The sequence below is a fragment of the Marmota flaviventris genome, chromosome 16 (genome assembly GCF_047511675.1).
Source record: "Marmota flaviventris isolate mMarFla1 chromosome 16, mMarFla1.hap1, whole genome shotgun sequence".
NCBI lineage: Eukaryota > Metazoa > Chordata > Mammalia > Rodentia > Sciuridae > Marmota > Marmota flaviventris.
This window is the reverse complement of record NC_092513.1, coordinates 23,388,739-23,413,884: the sequence shown is the minus strand read 5'-3', so window position 1 is coordinate 23,413,884 and position 25,146 is coordinate 23,388,739. Positions and strand designations below refer to the sequence as shown.

General features: G+C 38.2%; 2 protein-coding genes across 2 annotated transcripts in view; both read left to right on the top strand.

The window, feature by feature from the left end:
* Me2 (malic enzyme 2) overlaps window positions 1–1,473 on the top strand; it is a 77,228-nt gene extending 75,755 nt beyond the window's left edge. Inside the window, exon 16 of the mRNA XM_027949042.2 lies at window positions 640–1,473. Within this exon, the coding sequence (XP_027804843.2) occupies window positions 640–807 (168 nt within the window). The 3' untranslated portion in view covers window positions 808–1,473. The remainder of the gene's footprint in view (window positions 1–639) is intronic.
* Window positions 1,474–9,309: 7,836 nt separating this feature from the next.
* Window positions 9,310–24,847, top strand: Elac1 (elaC ribonuclease Z 1). Its single transcript, XM_027948950.2, has 4 exons — window positions 9,310–9,385; window positions 15,147–15,311; window positions 18,581–19,057; window positions 21,215–24,847. Exons 2-4 carry the CDS (start codon window positions 15,155–15,157, stop codon window positions 21,679–21,681), a joined length of 1,101 nt encoding a protein of 366 aa, XP_027804751.1. The 5' UTR covers window positions 9,310–9,385; window positions 15,147–15,154; the 3' UTR covers window positions 21,682–24,847.
* Window positions 24,848–25,146: the final 299 nt, after the last annotated feature.

Here is a 25,146-nt window from a genome sequence, read left to right as displayed (position 1 = left end):
CAAAGACATCTGACTTGCTTTGTATTAGGTTTTCACCTCTGTCAAGTCAGCTATGACTAGGAAGTAAAGTCCTACACATCTGGCGTTCCTAAGCTTGCTCTTTCAGTAGGGCTGTGGGGAGTGATGCGCTGGACAGATCACCCAGGTGTGTCTACTGAAGTGATAATTTTTTTTTTTGACTGCACTATTAGGGAAGTGCTATAATAATTCTTGGTCAGGGCCGTAATTAAAACACTTTATAAATACATTGTAAGATGACAAGTCTTTTTTTTTTTTTTTTGGCACTGAAGATTGAACCCAGGGACATTTTACCACTGCACCACACCCCTAGTCCTTTTAATTTTTTTATTTTAAGAAAGGGTCTCACTAAATTTATTAGGGCTTTGTTAAGTTGCTAGGGCTGGCCTTGAACTTGGGAACCTCCTGCCTCAGTCCCTGGAGTTGTTGGGATTACAGGTGTGTACCACCACATCTGGTTTATTTGTCTTTTAAACTTTGAATAGTTTCTGAATGTTTTGAAGTAAGTCAAAGTAATTTTTTTTAATTCTTAAAAAGAAGAAATACTATTCTTCTAAATTTATTTCTTGTGTTGTAATATTTTCTATGAGAGCCTATACAATAATCTTCTTTGTTTTTCAGGTTACAGAATACCTATATGCTAATAAAATGGCTTTCCGATACCCAGAACCTGAAGACAAGACCAAGTATATTAAAGAAAGAATATGGCGAAGTGAATATGATTCCTTGCTGCCCGATATGTATGAATGGCCAGAATCTGCATCAAGACCTCCCCAGATAACAGAATAGAAGCACTCACACCAATAAATATTTCCCATGCTTCAGGGAAGCTCCTTTTTTGAGAGATGTTATCAGATTTATGGTGTTTCTGTATTTTTTTTCTTCCCCCACTACTTTACTTGACTTATCCCATGTATGTCCATGTCTGTTGGAGGTGGATGTGTTGACTGTATTAAGGTCCACCAATACCCTACAATCAACCATAATGCTTAATGTCCTTATTTGTAGCCATACAACACCCAAGAGATGTTTAAAATGTGTCTATGGATGTCTTCACTTGTATTTTTGGTCCTGCTTGCCAAAGTATTTGTTATTTACTGTTATAGGTAACAATCTTCCATCATCCGGTTAGTTCTACAAAAATAGAAGTTTATTTCTGTGGATATGAGGGCAAATTTTGCAAAGCAGCCAAATTTTAAACAAAATTCAAAGAAAATTGTCAGTATGTAAAACTTTATCTGCTTCATTTTACCTTATGCTCTGAAATTCTTTTATAATACACAGATCTAGGGAAATAAAATTTTTTCCCTTTTTCTTATTTTCTGGAACTAATCAAGGTTTAACTATAACATTAGGAGAGAGTTATGGGAACTATTATTGCCTTTAGACAAAGCAGTCTTTTGCAACAGTGTGTAAAAATGATTTTTATTTAATAAAGTAATGTCTTAAACTTAATTGCTTCAGTTATGCTACCTTATTGCCCAACTAGAAATGTAGGTTTGCTTATAATGAAAATACATTGTTTTTTAATTTCTAGTTGAGGGCATATAGGATGCCTAAAGCATACATTACAGCTAATCTCATGTACTTTTTAAAATAAATCAGTAGTGGTTTACATCTGAATGAGCTGTATTTGACTGGAGGAACTATACCCTATGCAACTGAGGTTCTTTATTACTCAAAATAGTTTTGGGATTCTCCTACAATGCATTCCCTTGAATGTTGTTAGTGGTGACAACTCTTTCTCTATTAAAGGTGAATTTATTACTTTTCAAAGCTAAGTAGGGATGAGTAAGGAAGGTGTTCAGACCAGGAGATGCCATTTTTAATCCCAGTAAAATAGATAATAACTGGCTAAAGAGACCAGTTTCTTGTGTAGCTTACATATTAGAGATTTTTAATGGAAGATCCAGAAGCATCTTAAAATATGGTGGTATAGCTATAGTATCTGTCTGCCTTATGTGCTGCAAGAAGCAAAACTTTTAAATGTTCATTCTACAATAGTAATCTTGTCTCATAAAATGGGGGAGCTGGGAATGTAGCTCAGTGGTAGACTACTTCTGGCTTCAATACACAGTACTAAACAATAAAATAAGAGATGCCTCTGCCCCAACTCCCTCCATTCCTGCCCCTGGCCCTGCCCCAGGCCACTAGGGGCAGACCCCTAGCAGCTATAGTTTGAGCAAGTTCTTGAAGGTGGTTCTGACACAGACATATACTTGCCCTTACAACTGCCTTAAAGCAGATATCGGAATCATCTGGAGAGCTAACCAATGCTGAGGACTGACGCTGATGCAGGTCCTGGTTGAGGCCTGAGAGTTTGCATTTCTGATGAGCTTCCAGGTACCACCTGTGTTGCTGTTAAAGAAAGCAGGCGTTGCTCCACAGTATTGCAAGTGGTGTGCTGTTTCAGCCTAGTGTTTATATACTATGTGCTTCTATATATATGAAAAAGATCAACTGAAACTCTTACATGGAGTAGCTGTCATTAATTTTGTTATATTTAGTTATCAGAGTTTTTATAAGAAAAATTAATATAGAACTCTTTAAATAGTTTTTTTCCTGAGAATACATAAAAACTAGAATACTGTGTGATTTTAAATTCTGGATTTGTAGCATACTTAAGTGAAACCTAGCAACCAAATTTCACTTATAAAAGATTAGCTAACAAATGGATATTTGTGAGGTTTTTTAATTTGATTATTCATTCCCTAATGATAGAACTTACCTTGTACTTTGTCTTCTCTAAATTATCAGCCTCTGGAGAAATAGTATTTTCATTTTCTGCAAAAGAGTGATGAATGAATTAAGACTGAAATACAATGTTATAAGTATGGAGCATTAACCATTGTTCCCAGATAACAGAAGACCTAAAGAGAATGGGGCTAAGGATTGGGGTGGCATCCAGGTGCTCCTGTGGCTCCCCCACCTCCCAGTATTGAAGATTAAATACAGGGCCTTGCACATATTAGGCAAGCTCTCTACCACTGAGCTACATTCACAGCCCTTTTTAATGTATTTTGAGATAGGGTCTTGCTAAGTTAAGTTGCCCAAGCTGGCCTAGAACTTGTGCAATCCTCCTGCCTCTGCCTCCCAAGATAGCTGAAATTATAGACATGTGCCACTGTAAGATTTTTTCCTCCGGCTCATTCAGTCTCCCTTAAGGATAACTTTTTTTTCACAAATATCTTCAGTGTTCTGTTGGATTCACCAAAATAAAATCAGCTTTATTGGGCATATGTAATATTGAGAACAATAATACAAGTCTCAAAACTCTCCACTGGGATCCATTTAAAGGAAGTCCTAAAGAATGAAATAACCCCAATACCATATTTTCATCCAAGATGACCACGTGGGTACAGCTGCAGGCATATTGCTTGCTATAGAACATTGCACAGATTCATGGTCTCTGATTCTCTGTGATTTGCACTTTAGCATGTAAGTGTTAAACTGCAGATGAAATAAAGTAAGATTAAATATTTAAAATATTCAAGATAATTTAGCTATAGAAAACTTTCTCCTCACTTGAAATTGAGAGAGATTTTAATGTAAGCAGAGAGCAGAAATAAAACCTAATCCTTTATTTTCAAATTTTAGTACATTCAGGTAGGTTCAAGTAAGACATGACTCTTAAACTGCTAATTCACTAATTCTTACTGAGAGTTTAAGTAGTGCTAGATTTTGAGGCATTATTTTTCTTTCTTAAATAAGGAAAACTGTGCCACCCAAAGAGAAAAGTAAATATGGAAACATTTTCATAGTTTTATTGCACACAATATACACATTGAGTCAAATGACTTGAATGTATGGTATCTTTGGGTAAACAACATTTTCACATGGCTGTTAAGTCTTGGCTTTCTTTTTGTTTTCCAAGCAAAGTTTTATTTCTACATTCAGTGTACTGTAAGTTTTAAGACTAAAAGAAAAACAGACATGGTGGCACACAATTGTACTCCCAGCAATTTGGAAAGCTTTGGAAGGATGGTGACTTTGAGGCCAGCCTCAGCAACTTAATGAGACTCTCCGCAATTTAGCAAGACCCTATCTCAAAAGAGCTGAGGATGTAGCTCAGTTAAGTGCCCCTGGATTCAATCCCCAGTATCAAATAATAAGTAAAGAAAATATATGGTTATATATTCCTCGGTTTTCAGATTTCCTTTTATGTTCCAGAAAAATTATTTTCCCTTTCCTAACTTTAAGTCTATGTTCTTGCAAATCATTGATTCCTATATAGTTGATGAATTATCACCAACACATTTGGCATACAGTTAGCAAGTTATAACCAACTAGATTGTATGGGTGGTGCCTACACTGTTCAGAAGTTAAGTGTTCCAAGCATCTTGTATATTTAATCCACAATAAACCTGTTTCTATCCCTGTTTCATAGACAAGGAGAGGGGCACAGAGAGGTTGAATGACTTACAGAATATCTCATGATGAGTGGCAAAGCTGGGACTCTTAGTTCATACCCATCTTAGGAAAGAAAGCCCTCTATAAGTGATTTTATCTGAATCTTCAAGAATTGTTTCAGTTTAGCTGGGTGTGACAGCTCACTCCTATAATCCCAGCAGCTTGGGAGGCTGAGGCAGGAGGATTGGGAATTCAAGACCAGTTCAGCAACTTAGTGAGACCCTATCTTAAAAAATAAAAAGGGCTGGGGATGTGGCTTAGTGGTCAAGCACTCCTGGGTTCAATCCCTGGTACCAAAAGGGGAAGAAAAAGAAGTTTCAGGAAAAAATTCTTAAGTCCTCCTTAGTGCATTTTACCACTTCACTTGATTTTTCTTTGTTCCCATTTATAATTTAAATACAATGTAAACCTCTTACTTGTTAATCTTTAAATTTTAAGTATTGGATGTGTAAGGATTTGGTTTTGAATGTGATAAATATCACTAAAGATTTTAATAGTTGACTAATGCCTTTTATTTTAGTAGTAGTCATAGAATTGCCAACCACTATAACTTCTGTGCAAATCAATTTGAAATGCACTTATATATTGTACTATTCAGTTTGTTAATCTACACATCAATGTACATCTGCATTGTAAGGTGTATTCTAAATGGTATCTGTTGTGCTATTTGCATATATAACTTCTGTTAAAAAGGTAAGAACAGTCAGAAAGTAGTAAAAGTAAATTTGTGTGTGAAATAAGAAACTTCTAGAGAACTATTTTAGGTAAATATTTGACAAAATTTCTGCCCAATGTTTTATTGTATTTCAAGGAGCTTTAAAATCAACTGAAATTAAAAACATATTTTTGCAATTGATAGTATTTTCTCTTCCCTTTGATAACATCGCAAGCATTAATCATTGACTTCAAGGAAGCCACACTTTGCAACTCATTGCTTGGCCTTTCTCACTTTTGTGTTTAAGATAAAATGATAGAACAACTAGTCTTGTGGTAATTGTGGGAATAGTAGTTTAAGAGGAATGCCTCTCATACAGACATACCAGATTTTCTTACAGATGGTTCCAAGAATCAGTCTAAAAACATCATAGTTATGTGAATTATTTTTCTCTTTTTGTGATGTATTACTTGTAATGAGATGTATGCTCTTATATTTTCTTAGTAAAATTTTCCTATGCATAAAACATGCTTGATGACCTCATTTTTTAAAGACTACTATGTAGAGGAATTTTTAAAAACTTGGCATTATCCCCTTAAAACAAATTCACACTTGACCTGGGAATTTATTATGAGACTTAAATTCAGACATGAAGTATTCCTTGTGCTCCTCATCTTTTCTCTTTATTTCCTTATGTTCAACTTCCTACTCTGTTTGTTTCCTGGCATTTTCCTGTCAGGTGAATCTGAAATCTTTGCTGTCAAATCTCTAACATTTCTTCTGCAACCTCAAGCTCAGCAGATGCCTTGTTTCCAATCTCCAGAAAACAGAATCATCAGAAGAGAACTCAGGCTCTCCCACCCGCACTGGCCCAGCTGCCTTGATAGAGTGAAAGGCTACAACCCTGACAGCACCAGCCGCCCTCACTGGTGATGAAAGCCAGCTTGAGACTTGGCTGGGCCTTGGTGTCCTGTTGAGTGAACCATCTCACAGAACACCAACCTCAGGCTATTGTGACCAAATGGGTTCAGATAAAAATGGCCACTCTGGGGTGGGGTTGTGGCTCAGAGGTAGAGCGCTTGCCTAGTACGTGTGAGGCACTGGGTACGATTCTAAGCACTACATAAAAATAAATAAATAAATGTATTTTTTTTTAAATAGCCACTCTGCAATCCACATCTATAGATAAAATATGGATGCTGTCCAAACCACAAAAGTAAACAGCATCCCCAGAATCCTGACTAGTATGATTGACTGCTGATTTTTACCAATTATAGTTCTAGCCTCACTCTAGTTAGTACTCTCTGTAGTTTATTGAATGTGATAAATATCACTAAAGATTTACCAGTCATAGAATTGTTCCTACTCACCCACTAGTCCGTTCCAAAATAAATGTCAAATTCCATGGCCCCTCTGCAAAATCACTAAACCAAACAAATCCAAATCCTACAAAAGTATTTTCTAACACCCACTTACAGAGATGCCCCACGTTTCCCCATGGCCTGTATCCTCCTCTGCTGCAATAAGTAATAAATACCCAACTTGGTGATAAACCCAACCTTCAGCTCTCCTATCTCCAGCATTCAGGGGTGGAACTCAATGTCCTAACCCTCTAATCCTGCCTTGGTCTTTCCTGTGATAGCCCTCATCCTTAAGATACCTTGAGGCTATAGGTCACTTTGCAGGGTCACTTTTAGCTCATTATTTAACTCATTATTCTAGCTGAAGTAGGTAGACCAATAAAAACCTTCCATTGCCTGTCAAAGTACTAACACTCAGAAACAGTAAGAATGGTGGCTCCGTTCATGAACACTAAACAGTGTGGATCTTAAGTACCATCTGCTCTGGGTCTCAACTGGAAGGCAACTTTGAACACAAATAATTTTCTTTCTCAAGCTGGTCTAAAAATTATACATAAAGATCAGATGTGGTGGCACATGCCTGTAGTCCCAGTGACTCAGAAAACTGAGGCAGGTGTATCATAAATTCAAGACCTCAGCAACTTAGTGAAACCCTGTCTCAAAACAATAAAAAAAAGCTGGAGATGTCACTCAGTAGTACAATGCCCCTGGTTTCAGTCCTCAGCAACACACACACACACACACACACACACAGTTAAAATTACACTTAAGTCACTGCAAAGTAAGCAACCATGAGAATATGCCTCTCTAATCTCTGACTCCTAGGAGTGTAACTTACTACCAGCCTAAAGTGCTGTGCTCTGAAACCCATCATCACATTCACATGGCGCCTCCTGTGACAGGAGAAGTGGGGGTCAAGTCTTATTTTGTAGTCTCAAAATGTCTTTCTCACCACGTTCAGGACTCTTTCTCTACATAGGTATAGAAAGCACTGGTTTCACATAATCAGACAGTCAACAAATGTTTTCTGAATATAATTTAAAAAAGGAAAATATAGTTAAGTTAGCACTTTGTTGACTCTGAACTTGCCCACTACCTTCTACTAATTTATAATCATTGGCAGTGTCCTTCCCCCTTAATTCCAAGTCTGTTACTTCTGTGGAAGAGGCAATATGTAGAAGACCACTATATATCATATGTAGAAGACCAGGGTGGGGGGTGGGGGGTATTGAACCTACAGGTACTGAACCACTAAGCCACATCCCTGGCAGTTGTTTCATATTTTTACTTAGAGACAGGGTCTCCTAAATTGCTTAGGGCCTGTCTAAGTTGTTGAAGCTGGCCTTGAACTTGAGATCCACCTGTCAGTCTCCAGAGCCAGTGGGATTTATAGGCATGTGCCAGTGTCCTAGGCTCTTTGTCTTTTCCTACTCTATCCAGCTCAATTCCTTCCTCTTCCTGGATAGTGATCTCCCTTTTCCCTGTCTTTCGTTTTTGCGTGTGTGTTCCCACGTGCTAGTGATGAGGGCTGAATCCAGAACCTCTCACATACTGGGCAAGTATTCTACCACTGAGTTACACCCAAGCCCATTCCCATATTCCCTCCCTCCCTTCCTTCTTTCTTTATTTCCTATACAGTAATTTAACCTTGGCTACATCCCCAGCCCTTTGTATTTTTTATTTTGAGACAGGGTATCACTAAATTGCTGAAGGTGGTCTCTAACTTACTATCTTCCTGCCTCAGCCTCCCTAGTCTTTGGGTTTCCCATCCACCTGCCACTTTCATATAATCTTAACCACTCCTTTGCTTTTTTATTTGTTCCTCATATTGTTATTGCTTGCCAAGGCATCTTAAAAATTCCCTCAGCACCAAAATTAATACAAACCACAGATTTGGAACTTCATTAATACATGAATAAATAAATCTTCCAAAAGTCCAAAAAGTAGACTGATCAATGTTTTGTGTGTTGGTATGGAAGATAGAATCCAGGGGCACTCAACCACAGAGCCACATCCCAGGTCCCCCTCCCCTCTTTTGTATGTTATTTAGAGACGGGATCTCACTGAGTTGCTTATGGACTCGCTAAGTTGCTGAAATTGGCTTTGAAATCCATCCTCTTGTCTCAGCCTCCCCAGCCACTGAAATTACGGGGGAGCTGGTTTCTGAATGAAGTGGAGATTGGAAAATGGGGGTTCTTGATGTCTCTCTTCTGGTAGTTTCCAAAAGCTCTACAATTTTTAAAAACCCCACTCCTATTATTTTTTTTCTCTGTGGTTTGTAATCACTATGTGATCATTCTATACATTGCGGACTCTGGCTTTTTACTCCCGCATGACAAGAGAAATGTCTGCAAGGCGTGGGGCAAATACACACAACCAGCTTCAGATTCTAAGCAAATGCTAAGGTTTAACGTCGGAATAAAGGTACATGATCATTCTGATAATGAACTCTGGTTCAAAGGTCCCTGAGTTTTCTTGAGGTAATTACAAGCTTAAACTTTCAGGTTTAGTGTTGAAAGATTTGTCCCAACCAAAGACAAAATTACACAAACACATGCTTGGGCAAAACATCAGGAAGCACATTCTTGTCTGAAAAACATGGCACGGGAAACAAAAGAAAGCAAAAACCAGAATAAACATTTTCAATTTTGATGCAGTCGTTTTGGCCTTCATGCGTCACGGCCACCATTTTATAGCGACCTTGACAGAAGGCGGGCACCTGCTGGCATTTGGCCGGCGACCCCGCCAGGAGCTAGGAAGCTCTAGGAGCTTGGCCCCGGGTGGGCGCCATCGAGCGCGGACCTCCCGCGCGCCCTAGAGCGGCCGCGTGGGACCCTGTCGGCGGCGCACTTCCGCCCGCACGCGTCGCTGCCCCGCGGACTGCTGGGCCTCGGAACGGGCCTGCATCTCCCTCGGCTCTTGCGCGGGCCTCGGGGAGAGGGTGAGTGTGGTAGGGTGCAATGGAGCAGGGCGGGCGCGCTTCCTCGGGACTCGCGGGCTCGGCTCGGCTCGGCCTGGCCCAGTCTGGTGCAGAGGAGCCGGGCCCCGGTAGCGAGGACGCGCTTCGTCACTATCCCCGCCGGAGCCTCGGCTGCCTGGCGCTGCTACCGCCGCCCGGCCCGCCTTTTGCGAAACTGACGCGGTCTGGTAGGGGAGCCTGGGCTCGCTGGTGGCCGGAGGCCTGGCCTCTGCTTGGCCACTCACTCTCCCTCAGAGCCACAGTTCTCCAGCTTTAAGATGGAGGACGGCAGTATCTGCCCTACCTACACCACTTGGTGATTGCAGGGGTGACAGTGACTGTCTGGAAACTAGGGAGCGCTGGTTCTCCACTGGGCAGCCAGTAGAATCACTTGGGAAGCCTTCCCAGTGTGAGCCCCATCGTCTCCAGGGATTGTGATCTGCAGCCGGGACCGGGAAACGCGGGCCCAGAGTGACAACTGTGGTCACCACCAGAATGTACACTTCGTCGAGGGTGGATCACAGTCTTGACAAGGCCAACATCTGTTTGTTTTTTTTTTTGTTGTTGTTGTTGTGTTTTTTTTTTTTTTTTTTTTTTTTTTTTTGTCCAAGAAGACGGGGACCTAATCTGGTTTGGCCGCTTTTAATTCCTGGTACCTGGAATGGCGCATGTCGCAGAACATGCATCATTGATTACATGAATTTCTAATTGCTTTCTGACCTAGTGGGAGGGTTTTGATTATTTGGTTTGTTTTTAAACTTTTTGTTATGGAAACTTCCAAACATACATGAAAATAGAATAATATATTCAACTCCTAACTCATGATCAATCTTGTTTCATCTCTTACCTCCACTGTACTATTTAAAGCAAATTTGAAATGTATCATTCCATCGGTTAAATAATGAAACACAGTAACTCTGTTTTTAAACATAAAGCCATTATCAGTCATATTAGTATTTCATATTATCATCTATCCAGTGTTGACATTTCCCCGATTGTCTCTTCCCTGACTCTCCCCTTACCAGTCTGTCCAAATTAGGATCCAGACAAGCTACACACTTTACATTTGATTGATGTCTCTAAGATCTCATTTAATCTTTTTTATTTTTTTCCTTGTTTTTCACTTGTAGAAAAAGACTATGTCATTTGTCCTGTAAAGTTTCTTGCAGCCTGCATGTTGCTTTCCCCATCCCTGTGGTTTCCTTTAATAAACTGGTATTTAGACCTACAGGCTTTTTCAGGTTTTGATTCTATTTTTTTGGCAAGAAAACCTCATGAAGGCTGCTGACTATATTTCATATTGCATCATCAGGGGTTAGATAATATCTCGTCTCTTTGTAGACCTTTTATGTACAAATTACACTGCAGGATAACTAGTTAATTGAACAGGGATTTATAGAAGGATACCAGCTAATAACTGCAGAAGGAATAAGAGAATAATAACACCTTTTGGCAACTCCTAATGAAATGATGGATCCGATGTTGATGTCAGAAAGACAGCCAAATGAAAGTACCTCATACCAATTATCAAGTGTTCTTGGAGCAGTGGGGGTAGGGTGGAGGAATAGATGAATCAAGATTGCCTATAAGTTGATAATCGCTGAGGCTCAGTGATGGAAATGTGGCAGTGCATTCATTATGCTGATATATTTCCATATGTGTTTGCATTTTTCTTTTCTCATTTTTAGTTCTGGGGATTGAATCCAGGGGCACTTTACCACTGAGCTACATCCATTTTATTTTATTTTTTTATTTTAAGACAGGGTCTTGCTAAGTTGCTGAGGGTATTGCTAAGTTGTTGAGGTTGGCCTTGAGCTTGTGATTCTCCTGCTTCAGCCTTCCAAATTGCTGGGATAATTTTTCTTAATAAAATGTTTTTTTTAAATTAAAGATTAACTAATGAGTTTAGGTCAGCATGATCAATTAATTATAGTTCTCCTTTGTCCTTATTTCTAAGTTGTTAATAAATCTAACTCTGTTAGAATTACAGGGGAAGAATATCCCTGCCCCTTTTTAAAAATATCAAAACACATGTCTCACAGAATTTACTGTTAAATTGTTCTAAGATGGAGCCTAATCATTAATATGTTTTAAAAGCTCTCCAGGTGATTCTGATATGCTCTCAGTTTTCCATACCACTGATCTAGGTGCATTGTTTGTTAGGGATTGCAAAGTGACTATATTCTGTTATTCCTTCTGCATTTTATTAACTGTAAAAAGTTTTAACTTTGTGTTTATTCTCACCTTTTACAATCTGCAGTCCAGTAGGGAAGCTGCTTAACTGTTAGATTGAGGCTTAATCTTGGAGGTGAAGACGTGGAACATACAGACGGCCACTAGCACTAACCTCAAGGCTTTGGTCCGAGATAAAATGTGCTGCCTTGTGTGTAAAGGGTAAAGGGAGTAGAGAGCTGACTGTTTCCTAAAATGAAAGGAAAACAAGATGCTGTCTACTTAGAAAAGTATGTTTGGCTGTATTAACCATTTTAAAAATAGAATCACAATTAAATACAAAATAAAAATAAAATACTGTCAGTTGTAACTGAAAACAATCCAAAGATTTGAAAATTAATATCTCCTTTCTCTGCCCCAGCATTCTAATCACCCTGGAGATAACCAGTATATGTGTATCCTTCCATACCAGACTTTCTGTCTTACATAAATATAAGGGTTTGGAGAATATATTACAAAAATGAGATTATACCATAACTTTAACTTTTATCATTCTTACCCTTCTAGGATGATAGTTTCAGACCTGAGTTTTTATTAGCTATGGAATAAATAGTTAATCATATATTACTAGGAATATTAATAAAACCATTTCCATAATGGCATATATTTAGATTGCCTTCCTATTTTAGCCACCTAAAAGTACCACAGTAAATAAACATTTTTTTTTTTTTGTATGTAGATCCTTTATTTTTGTAGGGTAGAAATGAGATAACTGGTTTGTTATCAACAGCAACATTATTATTGATAATATGTATTCTCCCATCGTTCGCCCAAGTCTTAATTGCAATTTACACCTCCACCGTCAGTAGCTCCTGAGAGCACCCATTTGTCCATCTCACTTCATCCTGGATAATGGATATCAAGGCCAGCATTGCTTCCTTGATATCTGCCAGCTTCTATGTGGAAAATGGTGTCTCTTTATTTCTTTAATTTGAATTCCTACTACCTACCTAGAGACTGAGCATTTTTCATGCTTATTGGCCATTTGAATTTCTTTTGGGATATGTCCTTTACCGTTTTTTCTTTTGGGTCAGTATTTTTTTAAAAAAATCCATTTGTACCGTTTTTTCTTTTGGGTCAGTATTTTTTTAAAAAAATCCATTTGTATAAACTCTTTAAAGGGACATTAATCCCTTGTCATAAGATATGCAAACCAATTTTCCAGCCATTATTTTTCCTTTGACTTTTTGAGTCTTTTCATATATAAAGTTATAAAACGATATAAAATGCAATGAAAGAGCTGGGGTTGTGGCTCAGTGGTAGAGCACTTGCCTAGCACATGTAAGGCCCTGGGTTAGATCCTCAGCACTACATAAAAATAAATAGATAAAATAAAGATATTGTGTCCATCTACATCTAAAAAATATTTTTAAAAATACAGTGAAAATATCTTTCCTTAAATTTTTTGGCTTCTTGTCTTGATAATAAAGGGCTTTCCCATCCCCAAAGTTATATACATATATTCTCTTGTTCTGTTTTTTTTTCTCCCCCAAGTGCTGGGGATCAAACCCAGGGTCTTATACACATGCTAGGCAAGTGCTCTACCATTGAGTTATACCCTCAGCCCTTTTCTAATTAAAAAAAAAAAAAAAAAATTGGATTTTTAAAGGTTTGAATTGCTAACCCATGTGGAATGGAATTTTACATACAATGTAAAACAGGGACTTTGCTTTTTTCTGCAAGAATAGCCAATTTTGTTGGTGCCATTCAATAAGTAAACCACGCTTTTATGCCTTTGTTACATATTGATTCCTGTACATATTAATTTCTGGACTTCCATTTCCTTTACCTGTGTTTTTATGCCAGTATTATTCTTATTATATCTGTTTAACATAATAAGTGTCATCTGAAAAGGCAAGTCACTCCTCACTACTTTTTGCAGTTTTGTTTCCCATTCTCAGACATTTATTCTTTTCCAAGTGATCTTTGGATTGTTTTTGTTCTAAGACAATCTCTTGGAAATCTGATAGAAACTACACTAAAGACATCCACATTAATTTTGAAAAAAATGAACATTTATGTAATATCAGGTCTTCCTATCAAGGCACATAGTGTGTTTCTCCATTTATTTGAATCATTTAGGTCCTGGTCCTGCTAACTATTTCTGGTGATTTATAAGGTTTGGTTTTTTTTTATGCCCTTATGACTGGGATTTTCCCCCTCCCCTGTTTCTGTTTTTATCTGGTTATTCCTAGGACCAAGAAAAGCTATCAATACTTTTGGTCATATTTTCTTACTGTAGTAGTTTTTCTTAAAATTATTTGTTTTCCTCTCCACCCAACAATGTGGATTAATGTGGATAATCTATATTTGGTTATGTATAAGTGTCAATATTTATTCTATTTGACACACATCTTCCATAATAGAAATATATCAGAGATGGCAGTTATGCCCATAAATAGTGAAGGCGATAGTGCCAGGAGTTGGTAGAAATCTAAATATTCACAGGTTATTGATCACTTAAAAGATCAGAACCCCATAACCAGTCACTTAGGGAAGTGAGACATTTGCTCAGCATTACAATGAAATATCAACATTACTGTAGAGTAATATAGAACATTACTGTTCATAATAGTTCAGAGGAAGGACTGATCACCATGGGCACCAGAAGCACTGCTTGTGAGTATATTAAATACCACCTCTTACCCAGAACCTCAACTAGATTATTATTGTTTAGTGTTTATTAGAACTTTAAAAAAAAAATGAATGGAAATTACAGAATTCCTATAGGCCCTCTCGCTACTCACCCCTCAGTTTCTCTTGTATTAATATCTTGCATTACTATGACATATTTGTTACCTTTGATAAATCAATATTGTCACACTATGATTAACTAAAGTTGGCTTTATTTTGTGTGGTACATTCTGTGTACAAGTGACCAATGTATAATGACATGTCTATTCTTACTGTAGCATTCAGAATAGCTTTGTTGTCCTAAAAAAATCCCATGTGCTGTATTTATTGATCCTTCCCTCCTTATTCCATTGCATTGGCAAGCACTGATCTTTTTACTGTCCCATAGTTTTTCTTTGGAAATGCTATGTAGTTGAAATTCAGCTGTGGTGTTTGATTGTTTTCAGTGCTAGGGATTGAACCCAGGGCCTCATACATGCTAGGCAAGCACTCTACTAGTAGGCTACACTTCCAGCCTCTTAGTTACAGTTTTGAATTGATTTACTTTAGCTAGGTTTAATTTTGTATATGTAAACAGTCAATATAAGGTTTGTTGACTTGTTTTAGTTCAATTAGGAGTTATAACCAGGGCTTGGGATGTAGCTTAGTGGTAGAGTGCTTACCAAACATGTATGAGGCTCTGAGTTTGATCCCCAGCACCACTCAGGGTAGGGAGGGCTCATAATCAAAAAACAAATAGGATTTGAGCATGTAGCTTAGAGAGCGACTTTACCAAGTGCAAGGCCCTGGGTTCAATCCCCAGCACCCAAAATAAATAAATAATAGTAAATCACACGGAACAGTAACTTGAAATAATCAGGTGAACTTTCTGTTGCAGGGTGGAAGATGTCTATGGATGTGACGTTTCTTGGGACTGGTGCAGCATATCCATCCCCTACTCGGGGTGCCTCTGCTGTGGTCTTTCGGTGTGAAGGCGAATGCTGGCTCTTTGACTGTGGAGAGGGGACACAGACACAGCTTATGAAAAGCCAACTGAAGGCAGGTTAGTGTGCAGTCAGTATCTCATCAAGATTATTTTTTGTTCTCTGTCATTATCTTAGTTCTCATTGGGCCTGTTGTTCAGAAACAGCCCTACCAGTTGTGATCCTACTTCCTGCTAGAGCTCTGGCCAGACTTGGGAGGCCCCCAGGCACCCTGCCATTACCACTCCATGTACTTGTTTATTTGCTTTTCATTTAGTCTATAAATGTCAAGAGCAAGAATTTTATAGACTTGGGGGGTGCAAGATGGGAGAGCTACCTGAGACATATTAGATGGACACTGCCCTGGCAAGGAACAGTGGACATATTCAGTTCCATGAGGGGATAGTTGTCATGAGGAAATACAAAGGGCAGTAGGTGTTCAGAGGAGGAAGATGCTCTCAGAGGCTTTCTGGACCTTCTGAGTTAAGTATTCCCTTTCTTACCCCATTCTATTATTTCTTCCTCTTTTTATTAACTTCTTAGCATCATCAGTATCTGAAATTAAGTTATTGGAATAGTTTTTTTCTGTGTTCTTTATCTTCCTATATAATAAACTAAGTTCACTGATCACTTATGTACCTAGTAGATGCCCAATAAATATCTGTTCAGTTTGTGAATGGATAAGACATTGAGCAACCTACATCTTATTTTTTAGGTCTTGATAAATAGTTAGTGCAGTAATTCCCACAACTCATCACAGGGTGTGGTAACTTGATGACAAAAGGAAAGATACTTCTAGTGTCCCAGGATCTCTTAATGACAGAAGTGGAGTGGCAGAAATGGAGATGCAGATAGTCATCAACCTTGTAATTATAATAAGTAGAATAATGGAAGTATTTTTCAAGTACTAAATGTGGTAGAGCACATGCTTAGCATGCAGGAAGCCCTTTGTTTAATCCCTAGCACCACCAAAAAAACCCAACAGAATAAAATAAAATGATCATAAAATGATTATTCAAAAGTATTACAACTGGGCACACAGGTACATACCTGTAATTTCAGCAACTCGAGAAGCTGAGGCAAGAGTATCGCAAGTTTGAAGCCAGTCTTAGAAACTTAGCAAGACTGGGTCTCCAAAGAAAAAATAAAAAGGGCTGGGAATGTAGCTAAGCAGTAGAACACTCCTAAGTTCATTCCTCAGTACTGGGGGAAAAAAGGATTACAAAAACATGCTTTTAACATGATTATAAAAATTTAAAAGGAGTTGTGGATATAGCTTAGTGGTGGAATACGTGTTTAGCATGTGTGAGGCCCTGGGTTCAATCCCCAGCACCAAAAAGTAAATAAATAAAATGATAATAATAAAACAATAATAAATGTATAAATATGCTTATTGTAGAAGTTTAAACAAAACAGTGTAAAGAAGAGAAACCCAAGTCCTCTTCCCATAGGTAGATTTTCTATACATACAGATATTGTAACGGTATGGGTATATTTGTATGTATGTATGTGTCGTTTTGCATAAATGGAATCACACTGTACTTTGCATAACCTGTTTTTTTTTAGCTGAGCATATATACATACAATCTGTTGCAGAACTTTTCCTGTGAAAATTAATGACTTTAATTGCTGTAAGAATAATTATTTCAGAGGGTGTTTATTATCATTCTTTTCTGGGGATGCTTTGTATTCCACTACTGTTTTTGGCAGTATTTCTCCATCACTTCCTTGTTCTCAAATGAAAGGGAATGCATGTGTTCTTCATTTGATAGCTTCCTCATACCTCTGATAATTGTGGTTACTGTTACTTCTTCCTCTAAAATCAAGTTTCTTGAAAAATGAAATGTTTATCTTCCCTGAAATTGTGATAACTGTGGGAAGCAATTTTCCACTTACTTAATTTGTCTTGCGTGCTTTGGGTTCACAGGCTGTTTTGGTGTTCTACTCTGGCTTTGTTTTGGAGTAGATAGGAGAGGACCCAGAAAGTCTGATGTTAACAGTTTTGAGGCCAGCGTGTGATCTGGGCTTAGCTGCTGCCATCCTTATGTCTGTGTAGTCTTCAGGTCCCACTTGGAGGTGGTTTGGCAGCCTAGACAGGTAGTTGAAATGAAAGGATTCTCGAAGTCATAAACAGTGACAACAAGGACTAAAAAGAGAAAGGAGCATTTTGAGATTTCTAGTTAGAGAGTGCCTCCAGGGGGTTCTCAGGGTCCAAAATCAACTTCTGCCCAATCCATTGTTCTCTGCCACTTGCCACTGCAGCCTGGGTTGGGCGGAGTCGTTCTAGGAAGAGTCTAGAATGGAGAAACTGGAGACCATTTGCTGACGTAGCACAAATCACATTGCAATAAACAGTTCCTGTTCTTTTATGGTATCAATAAAGAGATCCTGTACTTTTATGGTATCAAATATTTAAAATAGGTGGGTCTTGAAGTAGGCCCAAAAGCCTGTTATACTGGAAATGTGCTAGTTGTGATTGTTACTTTCAAAATGCCTGTGGTGCACCTCAGAAAATGGTGATGTGGCATCCTGCCACATACCAGCAGTAAATTCAGTTTACTATTGGCTAAATAAAGTTATAACCTAGCCAATAGTGCACTGAAAAAGCTATTGTATTCGTTCAGACTAAAAGCAAGAGAAAGGTCCAAGATATAGGTCCAGAGGACCTGCTCTCCAGTCTACATTGTGGCATCTATAGTTGTCCACCTTCTTCCCCTGTTTCTTATTTGGTTACTCTCTTCCTCCTTTTCTCCCCCTCCTGTACCCCCCACCCCCATCCTTTTTCTCCTTTTCCTACAAGCTCACCCGCATAGGCAGGCCCTGACTTGGTTGGCTAATCCCTGTCCAGAGTAGAGTCCTTAAAAGGCAGTTTTGGGTTCGGGCACTGGTCCAATCATTCAGAGTAGTTGGTGGAACATTTTGTTTTGTTGGAATACACATTCCCTGTTCCCAGAGGGGGCAGTAGGGGGCAATGTGACTGCCAAATGCTTTTGACACTTAGTCCCATCTAGTTAAGTGAATTATTTTGGTACACATATTTCATTTCTTTCTTTCTTTCTTGTTTTTAAATGAGAGAACATATATAGGAAAATACTGTAAAACTTATGTAATTTGAAAATGTTTTGTGGAAAAAAAAGTTCATCTTATTTAAAACCATCCAGTGAAATAAAGACTGTCTTACTTCTGGAATCATGTTGTATAATGTAAAGGAATAAGTTTATGATGGTAAATAGAACTTGTAAATTCAACTTCCTGCTTTTATGTAAGTCGTTTGGTTTGTTTCAAATAGTTTTGTCTGAGGTTTTACTTCTAAAAATTTCCAAATATATTTCTTTGTCTTAATCAAAAGGGAGAATTACCAAGATTTTCATCACGCATCTTCATGGAGACCATTTCTTTGGCCTTCCCGGCCTCCTCTGCACAATCAGCCTGCAGAGTGGCTCTGTGGTCACCAAACAGCCAATTGAAATCTATGGCCCTGTAGGACTTCGAGACTTTATCTGGCGAACCATGGAGCTCTCTCACACAGAGTTGGTGTTCCCTTACGTGGTCCATGAGCTGGTGCCCACAGAAGATCAGTGTCCTACAGAAGTACTAAAAGAATCTTCACATGTCGATAAAGCAACAGAGAGCCCCCCCTCTCCCAAAGAGGGACAAGGAAGAACTATCCTATTAGATTCAGAAGAAAACTCATACCTTCTGGTTGATGATGAACAGTTTGTTGTAAAAGCATTTCGCCTCTTTCACAGAATTCCCTCCTTTGGGTTTTCAGTTGTAGAAAAGAAACGCCCAGGTAAACTCAATGCACAGAAGCTGAAAGACCTTGGTAAGTGGTTTGTTTTTTCTTTCCTTCTTTCTTTAGCTGTAGATGGACACAATCCTTTATTTTGTTTATTTAGTTTTCTTATGTGGTGCTGGGGATCGAACCCAGTGCCTCACTTGTGCTAGGCAAGCATTCTATTACTGAGCCACAACCCCAGCCCGTGTTTTTTCTTTTTTTATCAATTGAACTGTTTTTTACTGAAGCCATTAGAAGTATCATAGTAACTTCCTTTCCTGTGTCTCAGGCCTGAAACTTACATTTTCTGTACTCACTTCCTTTGCCCAAAGTTTGTTTATTAAGGAAAATCCTTGGGGCCATAAGATTTTATTCAGAATAAAAGTCAAATATGTAGTATATTTGAATCCTTCTCTCTTTAACTTCCTGGAGCCATATTCCTTTGTTTTTTGCTTTGTTTTATTTTGGTACTGAAGAATGAACCCAGAGTTGCTTTACCACTGAGCTACATTTCCAGTCCCTTTTATTTTTTATTTTGAGATGGAGTCTTTCTAAGTTGCCAAGGCTGGCCTTTAACTTGCGGTCCCCCTGCCTTAGCCTCCTGAGTTACTGGGATTATAGGGATCTGCTACCATACCTGGCTGGATCCACACTCTTAATCTGCCTTGTACTGTCTTGGTTGGTAAGATGGTTTAGGTGGTGGTAATGGTGATGGTTTTAGGTCTCTTGTCTTCAGTTTTATTTTTTTCTTTTCTTTTTTTTTTTTTTTTTAAGTACTGAGGGCCTCCCATATGGTAGGTAAATGCTGTACACTGTAACACTAAGCTATTCCCTAACCCTCATGGCTTCCTTTTGAAGTATGTTTTCAGTGACATCTTTGATCTGAGAATTTTTTTTCCTTGGTTCTTAACCTTACAACTTAAACTGCAACCAAGTACTTCCATGGTTTCCTGCTCAATCTACTTTGTCTACTCATTCAACCTTGATTAATTTGGTGTTTAGCATATTACACCTCAACCAGTTTTACATACCAGGGTTCATCACAGTGGGGAAGAAGTACACCAAGATGGTCTTAGGGCCATGGAAGGCTTCACACTTCCTCCAACTAGCCATCATGCATGAGGGGATCCTTAATACCTCTTAGGGAGCAGAGGCCCAGTCCATTCTGCCTCCATCTCTACCTTCCTTAACATGGTGTGACTGTGCCTATAAAAAGCATGATGATATTTTTTGTTTGTCTCTTTACATATGCAGTCTCTTCTCCACTCTAAATAAGATGCTAGATGAGGAAAAGTAACTTAAGTCAAAGTTATTTTTATTATCTAAAAGCCTATGGAAATACTGTTATATTTGGAAATTTTAAACATGATCAGTGTTGGAATTGGTTATCACTATCATTACACTTGTTTGTAAGCAGTTGTCCAGAATGATGATCAGATGTTATTCTAAACTGATGTGAGATTTAATTCCAGGTTGGTAAACATAGGACTTCACCAACTTATGAAGAAGATTGATTGTGTACAGTTGCCCAAATGCTCATTGATCTTGTGATCCAACAGTTCTCTCTAACACATTTTTATTATGTTAGTTTGTAGGTACCTGTCTTGACTAGCATTGATTATGTCATTATTTAGATGACTTTTCTAATTTTACCCAAAGATGACCTTATTATATTTAATATATAATATATTTAATTTATTTAATACCCTTAAAAGCTGTAATTCCTATGCACAGCAGAGAATCAAAACTTTTATCTTGGGGCTGGGGATGTGGCTCAAGCGGTAGCGTGCTCGCCTGGCATGCATGCGGCCCGGGTTCGATCCTCAGCACCACATACAAAGATGTTGTGTTCGCCAATAACTAAAAAAACTAAATAAAATATTAAAATTCTCTCTATATAAAAAAAAAAACAAAAACTTTTATCTTGACTATAACAAAATCTTAGAGGGACTTAGGAGTTTAAAAGTCATCTGGTACATGTGCATGAGAAATGTTTTAAATATAAAGACATTGTATTAGGAGTCAACACTGAACTTTTAAAATGTATAAATATTCGAGTTTCCACAGTAGTAAAACATTTATAATAATTATGAAAAGAATTTGATGCCTTTTCCATCTTCTATTTGCTATGCTATTAAAATAGACTCTTTTAAACAGTCATAAATTCCATATCCATGATGTAACATTGTCTGCCTTCATCATTAGGTGTTCCGCCAGGTCCTGCCTATGGGAAGCTGAAAAATGGGATCTCTGTTGTTCTGGAAAATGGGGTTACAATTTCTCCCCAGGATGTCTTAAAAAAGCCTATTGTTGGAAGAAAAATATGCATATTGGGTGATTGTTCTGGGGTTGTAGGAGATGGAGGAGTGAAACTGTGCTTTGAAGCAGACCTGTTGATCCACGAGGCAACCCTGGATGACACCCAGATGGACAAAGCAAAGGAGCATGGCCATAGCACACCTCAGATGGCAGCAACGTTTGCAAAAATGTGCCAAGCAAAGAGGCTGGTTCTTACTCATTTCAGTCAGAGGTACAAACCAGTTGCCTTGGCCAGAGAAGGAGAAACAGATGGCATTGCGGAACTGAAAAAGCAAGCAGAATCAGTGTTAGATCTCCAAGAAGTGACTCTAGCAGAAGATTTTATGGTGATTGGCATTCCAATCAAGAAATGAAACATATTGACATGTCTGTAAATGTTACTGAACCTACAGTCCAGATTTTTTTTTTTTCTTTTGTTTTTGTTTTTTGGTCTGAAATTATTTTGGCCCTGATAATCCTAAAAAGGATGGAGCTGCATTATTGATCTGACTCATTAGTGAGAGGGAGCAAGCTTTTTGATAATAAATCATTTTTAGAAGAAGAAAAAAAACCACCCAGCATCCTTCTTAAAGTGCATATTTGACAAAAAGATAGATTTTGCAGGTATTCTTCTCATTTTCTGACTACTGCCACAGATGTAAGCCATGCAGTCCTGGGCTTAGCTTCTGCCCAGCTTTATTGTAGTAATTGGAAAAGTACACTGGAATCGGCCTCTTGGCTAGAAATGGTATTTTGTCAGTTTGTGTTGAATCTGCTCATGTTATTAACAGAAGAGAAAGAGCGAGTCACAAGACTTTGTATATGTAATATTAACAATAGCATGCAGTGGTTTTACTGGATTATTGAATTCAGGGCTGGGCTAAGTGATATGTTAGTGTTTTGCTGAAATTTTTGGTTTGCTCTTAGCCCACAATTCTCATCTGAGTACTGTCCTAGGAATTTGGAAATTGTGGGAATGTTTTCTTCTCACAATGACAGAGGGGTGGTAGTGATAATATTACTGGTTTTAATCTGCAGGGGTCAGGAATGCTAGATGCCCTGTAAAGTTTGGGTTAGTCCTGTAGAATAACCTCATCCCCAAATGCATATTGCAGGCCTGTTGAGTTATACAGCAAGTTAAAATTTATACTTCCAATGTGAATATGCTTTACCAAAATTAGTGACATATTGAGTTGAATTACTAGGTAAGTTGATCCAACAACAGATCCTGAAGATTGAATATGTCAGAATTGGAATGCTCTATCAAATATTTTTTGAAAGAAATGAGTCATCAAGTGAAGCTTATGAATCTGGGGGTAAAAAGTGGTATTTATTACTGAGATTTAATTTACATGTCCCCATTAATAATAGAAATATAGAATACCATAAAAATACCATGTTTAAGAGTTATCAGGATAGAGGAAGGCATAAAGTTCCAAACCAAAGGAATGAACAATCTATTCAATGAAATAATATCATAAAATTTTCCAAACATGAAGAATGAATTGGAAAATCAAATTTAAGAGGCTTACAAGACACCAAATGTATAAAATCACAAGAGATCCACACCAAGGCACATTATAATGAAAATTCCTAACATACAGAATAAGGAGAGAATAATTCTTTGAGCACAAACTTAATAAATGTTCCTTGTAGAATAGCCTTTCCTTATGATCTTATGTTCTGTGGAAAATTAATATAGAATGCTGATTCATTCAAAAGGGCTCCCTAATTAAATCAGTTTGGGGAATGTTTTATGCTCTATGTCCCCTCTGGGACTGGGTTCGTGCCCATCAACCTATTAAAAACAGTATTCTTTGGAATGATCACAAACCAGGTTGGGTACAAGAAAGACCTGATTTTAGAGTCCCATTTTGTACTTTGTGTAGCACCTCTGTGTGGTCTAGAGCAGATTACTTATTCTCTCTTAACTTCTGGAGCTTGTTTATCTCCAAAATGGGGATGGAGAGACTTGTTTGACAGGATTGTTGTGACGATTACATGTGACAGTGCAGATAAGGAGCCCATTGGGTAAAGGCATTGAGGAGGCCTGCAGTAGAGGGCTGTCAACTTTTTATGAACTCCTTTCTCAATGTTGTGTATTAACATCACAAGAACCTAAAGAGCTTTACGCTACACAAATTTAGAAACATTGTCAGAGTGTGTTCTCTCAAAATTCTTTGGGTTCTGGGGTTTCTCTGGTCAAAAATTTTGACTCCTGGATGGTTATGGAGACGGCATAGTAGTGATGATCAAGACAGCTCTGCTTGGGACTGGGGATATAGCTCATTTGGGAGAGTGCTTGCCTCACATGCACAAGGGCCAAGTTCAATCCCAAGTACCAAAAAAAAAAAAGCTCTGCTTCAGTTTTCAGGCATCTCTAGAATGGTTGGATTCTGACTAGACTTTGCCCCCAAAGTGCCCAAATTTGATCAGCATAGTGTATCTTTGTTTCTAAACAAGCATTAATTAGACATCTACTATGAGCCCAAACCTGTACATAGGGAAAGCCTAGGACTAGTATCTCCACTGCACGAAACCCTTATGGGTAGAGACTATGTCCTGGTCACCTCTATATTTTTAGAAATGCCTACCTACAGTGAGCACTCAGAAATGTTTTCTGAATGAATAAAGCCTTGATATCACGAGAGTGCACAAATTAGAACATACTTATGTGCCAAGCTCATTTCATTACTGTACTTTTCAGGAACTTAAACCACCTGGTAGGTGCGCCCGCTTCACTGAGTACCAAACAAGTGCTAAGCTTTCTTGTGTTGGGTGTACATAAAATGAGTAGACAAAAGGAGACACATTTCTAGCCCTGACCTCATAGTGTAAGGGTGGATAATAAACAAAAGTAAATATTTAGTAGCCTGGTGCTTAGTTTTGCTGCTTCTGGGCTTTATTTGGTAGCTAGCTTGAGCCATGCTCTTAGACTCAGGCTTTATAAATGTATGTGGGCTGAGCCCTCCAACACCAAGGAAAGGAATTGAGATGTTGGGGGCAGTATCAGTCCATGGTGAGAATTCTTTCTAGACCCTCTTTTGGCCTTGAGTTTGTTTTTAATGCTAGGAGAATTCTAAGAATTTTTGGAGCTAGAATTAAGAATGAAGTGTATGTTTGACTTAACCTGTAATCTACTCCTGGTGATACATTAGTAGGAGGGAAGAGGGGTAATAATGTGCCATGTTCCTCCAAGCTTATTTGATCACTGAACCCTCTTTTTGCCAAGGAACATCTTGGGATATTGAGAAATACTATTCCTTATTACTTCTAAAATGATTATAGTTTTATGTTTTACCAGCTCAATTTATGGAGGTAATGATTTCCATATCTACACTTGGTATAGTGCTTTCTTTGTCCTACATTGACTTTCAGTTGCCAGGAATTCATAGATACCTACTTATTTTAGGTTAAAAAAAATGCACTTTCTAGTTCTCAGAAGTTGTTTAGACTTGTCCAAATGGAACCTAAATCAACTGTTGCTAATACTCATGCCTCATTAATGTGCTTTGAATAAACTTTGAATCATAAAAGTGATGTTTGCTCAGTAAAGAATTGTTTATTAAGATTCAAGAAAAGAAGGCAATTATTCATAATTCCACTGCTCAGAGAGAGCTAGTGTTTTGGGTCCAGGGGTCTCAAACTGAGGTGTGAGTTGTGTCGATAGGTAGACAGAGATCCTTAGGTTCTGCTTCCTAAGTCAATAGGGAATTTTCATTTTTAATAAGCCCCCCAGGTGATTCTGAAGTAAAAGGATGGTGGACCAGCCAGGAGAAAAAAGTTGTCTTTTTCCTATGAACTTAAGTTGGGGTGTGTATAGATATTTTATATATACT

Bases quoted from the DNA above. Each gene is read 5' to 3' on its own strand.
- Elac1 (XM_027948950.2), top strand. From the start codon at position 15,155: ATGTCTATGGATGTGACGTTTCTTGGGACTGGTGCAGCATATCCATCC. The intron at 15,312-18,580 runs GTTAGTGTGCAG...CTTAATCAAAAG, and splicing joins GAAAAGCCAACTGAAGGCAG to GGAGAATTACCAAGATTTTC. The intron at 19,058-21,214 runs GTAAGTGGTTTG...CTTCATCATTAG, and splicing joins ACAGAAGCTGAAAGACCTTG to GTGTTCCGCCAGGTCCTGCC.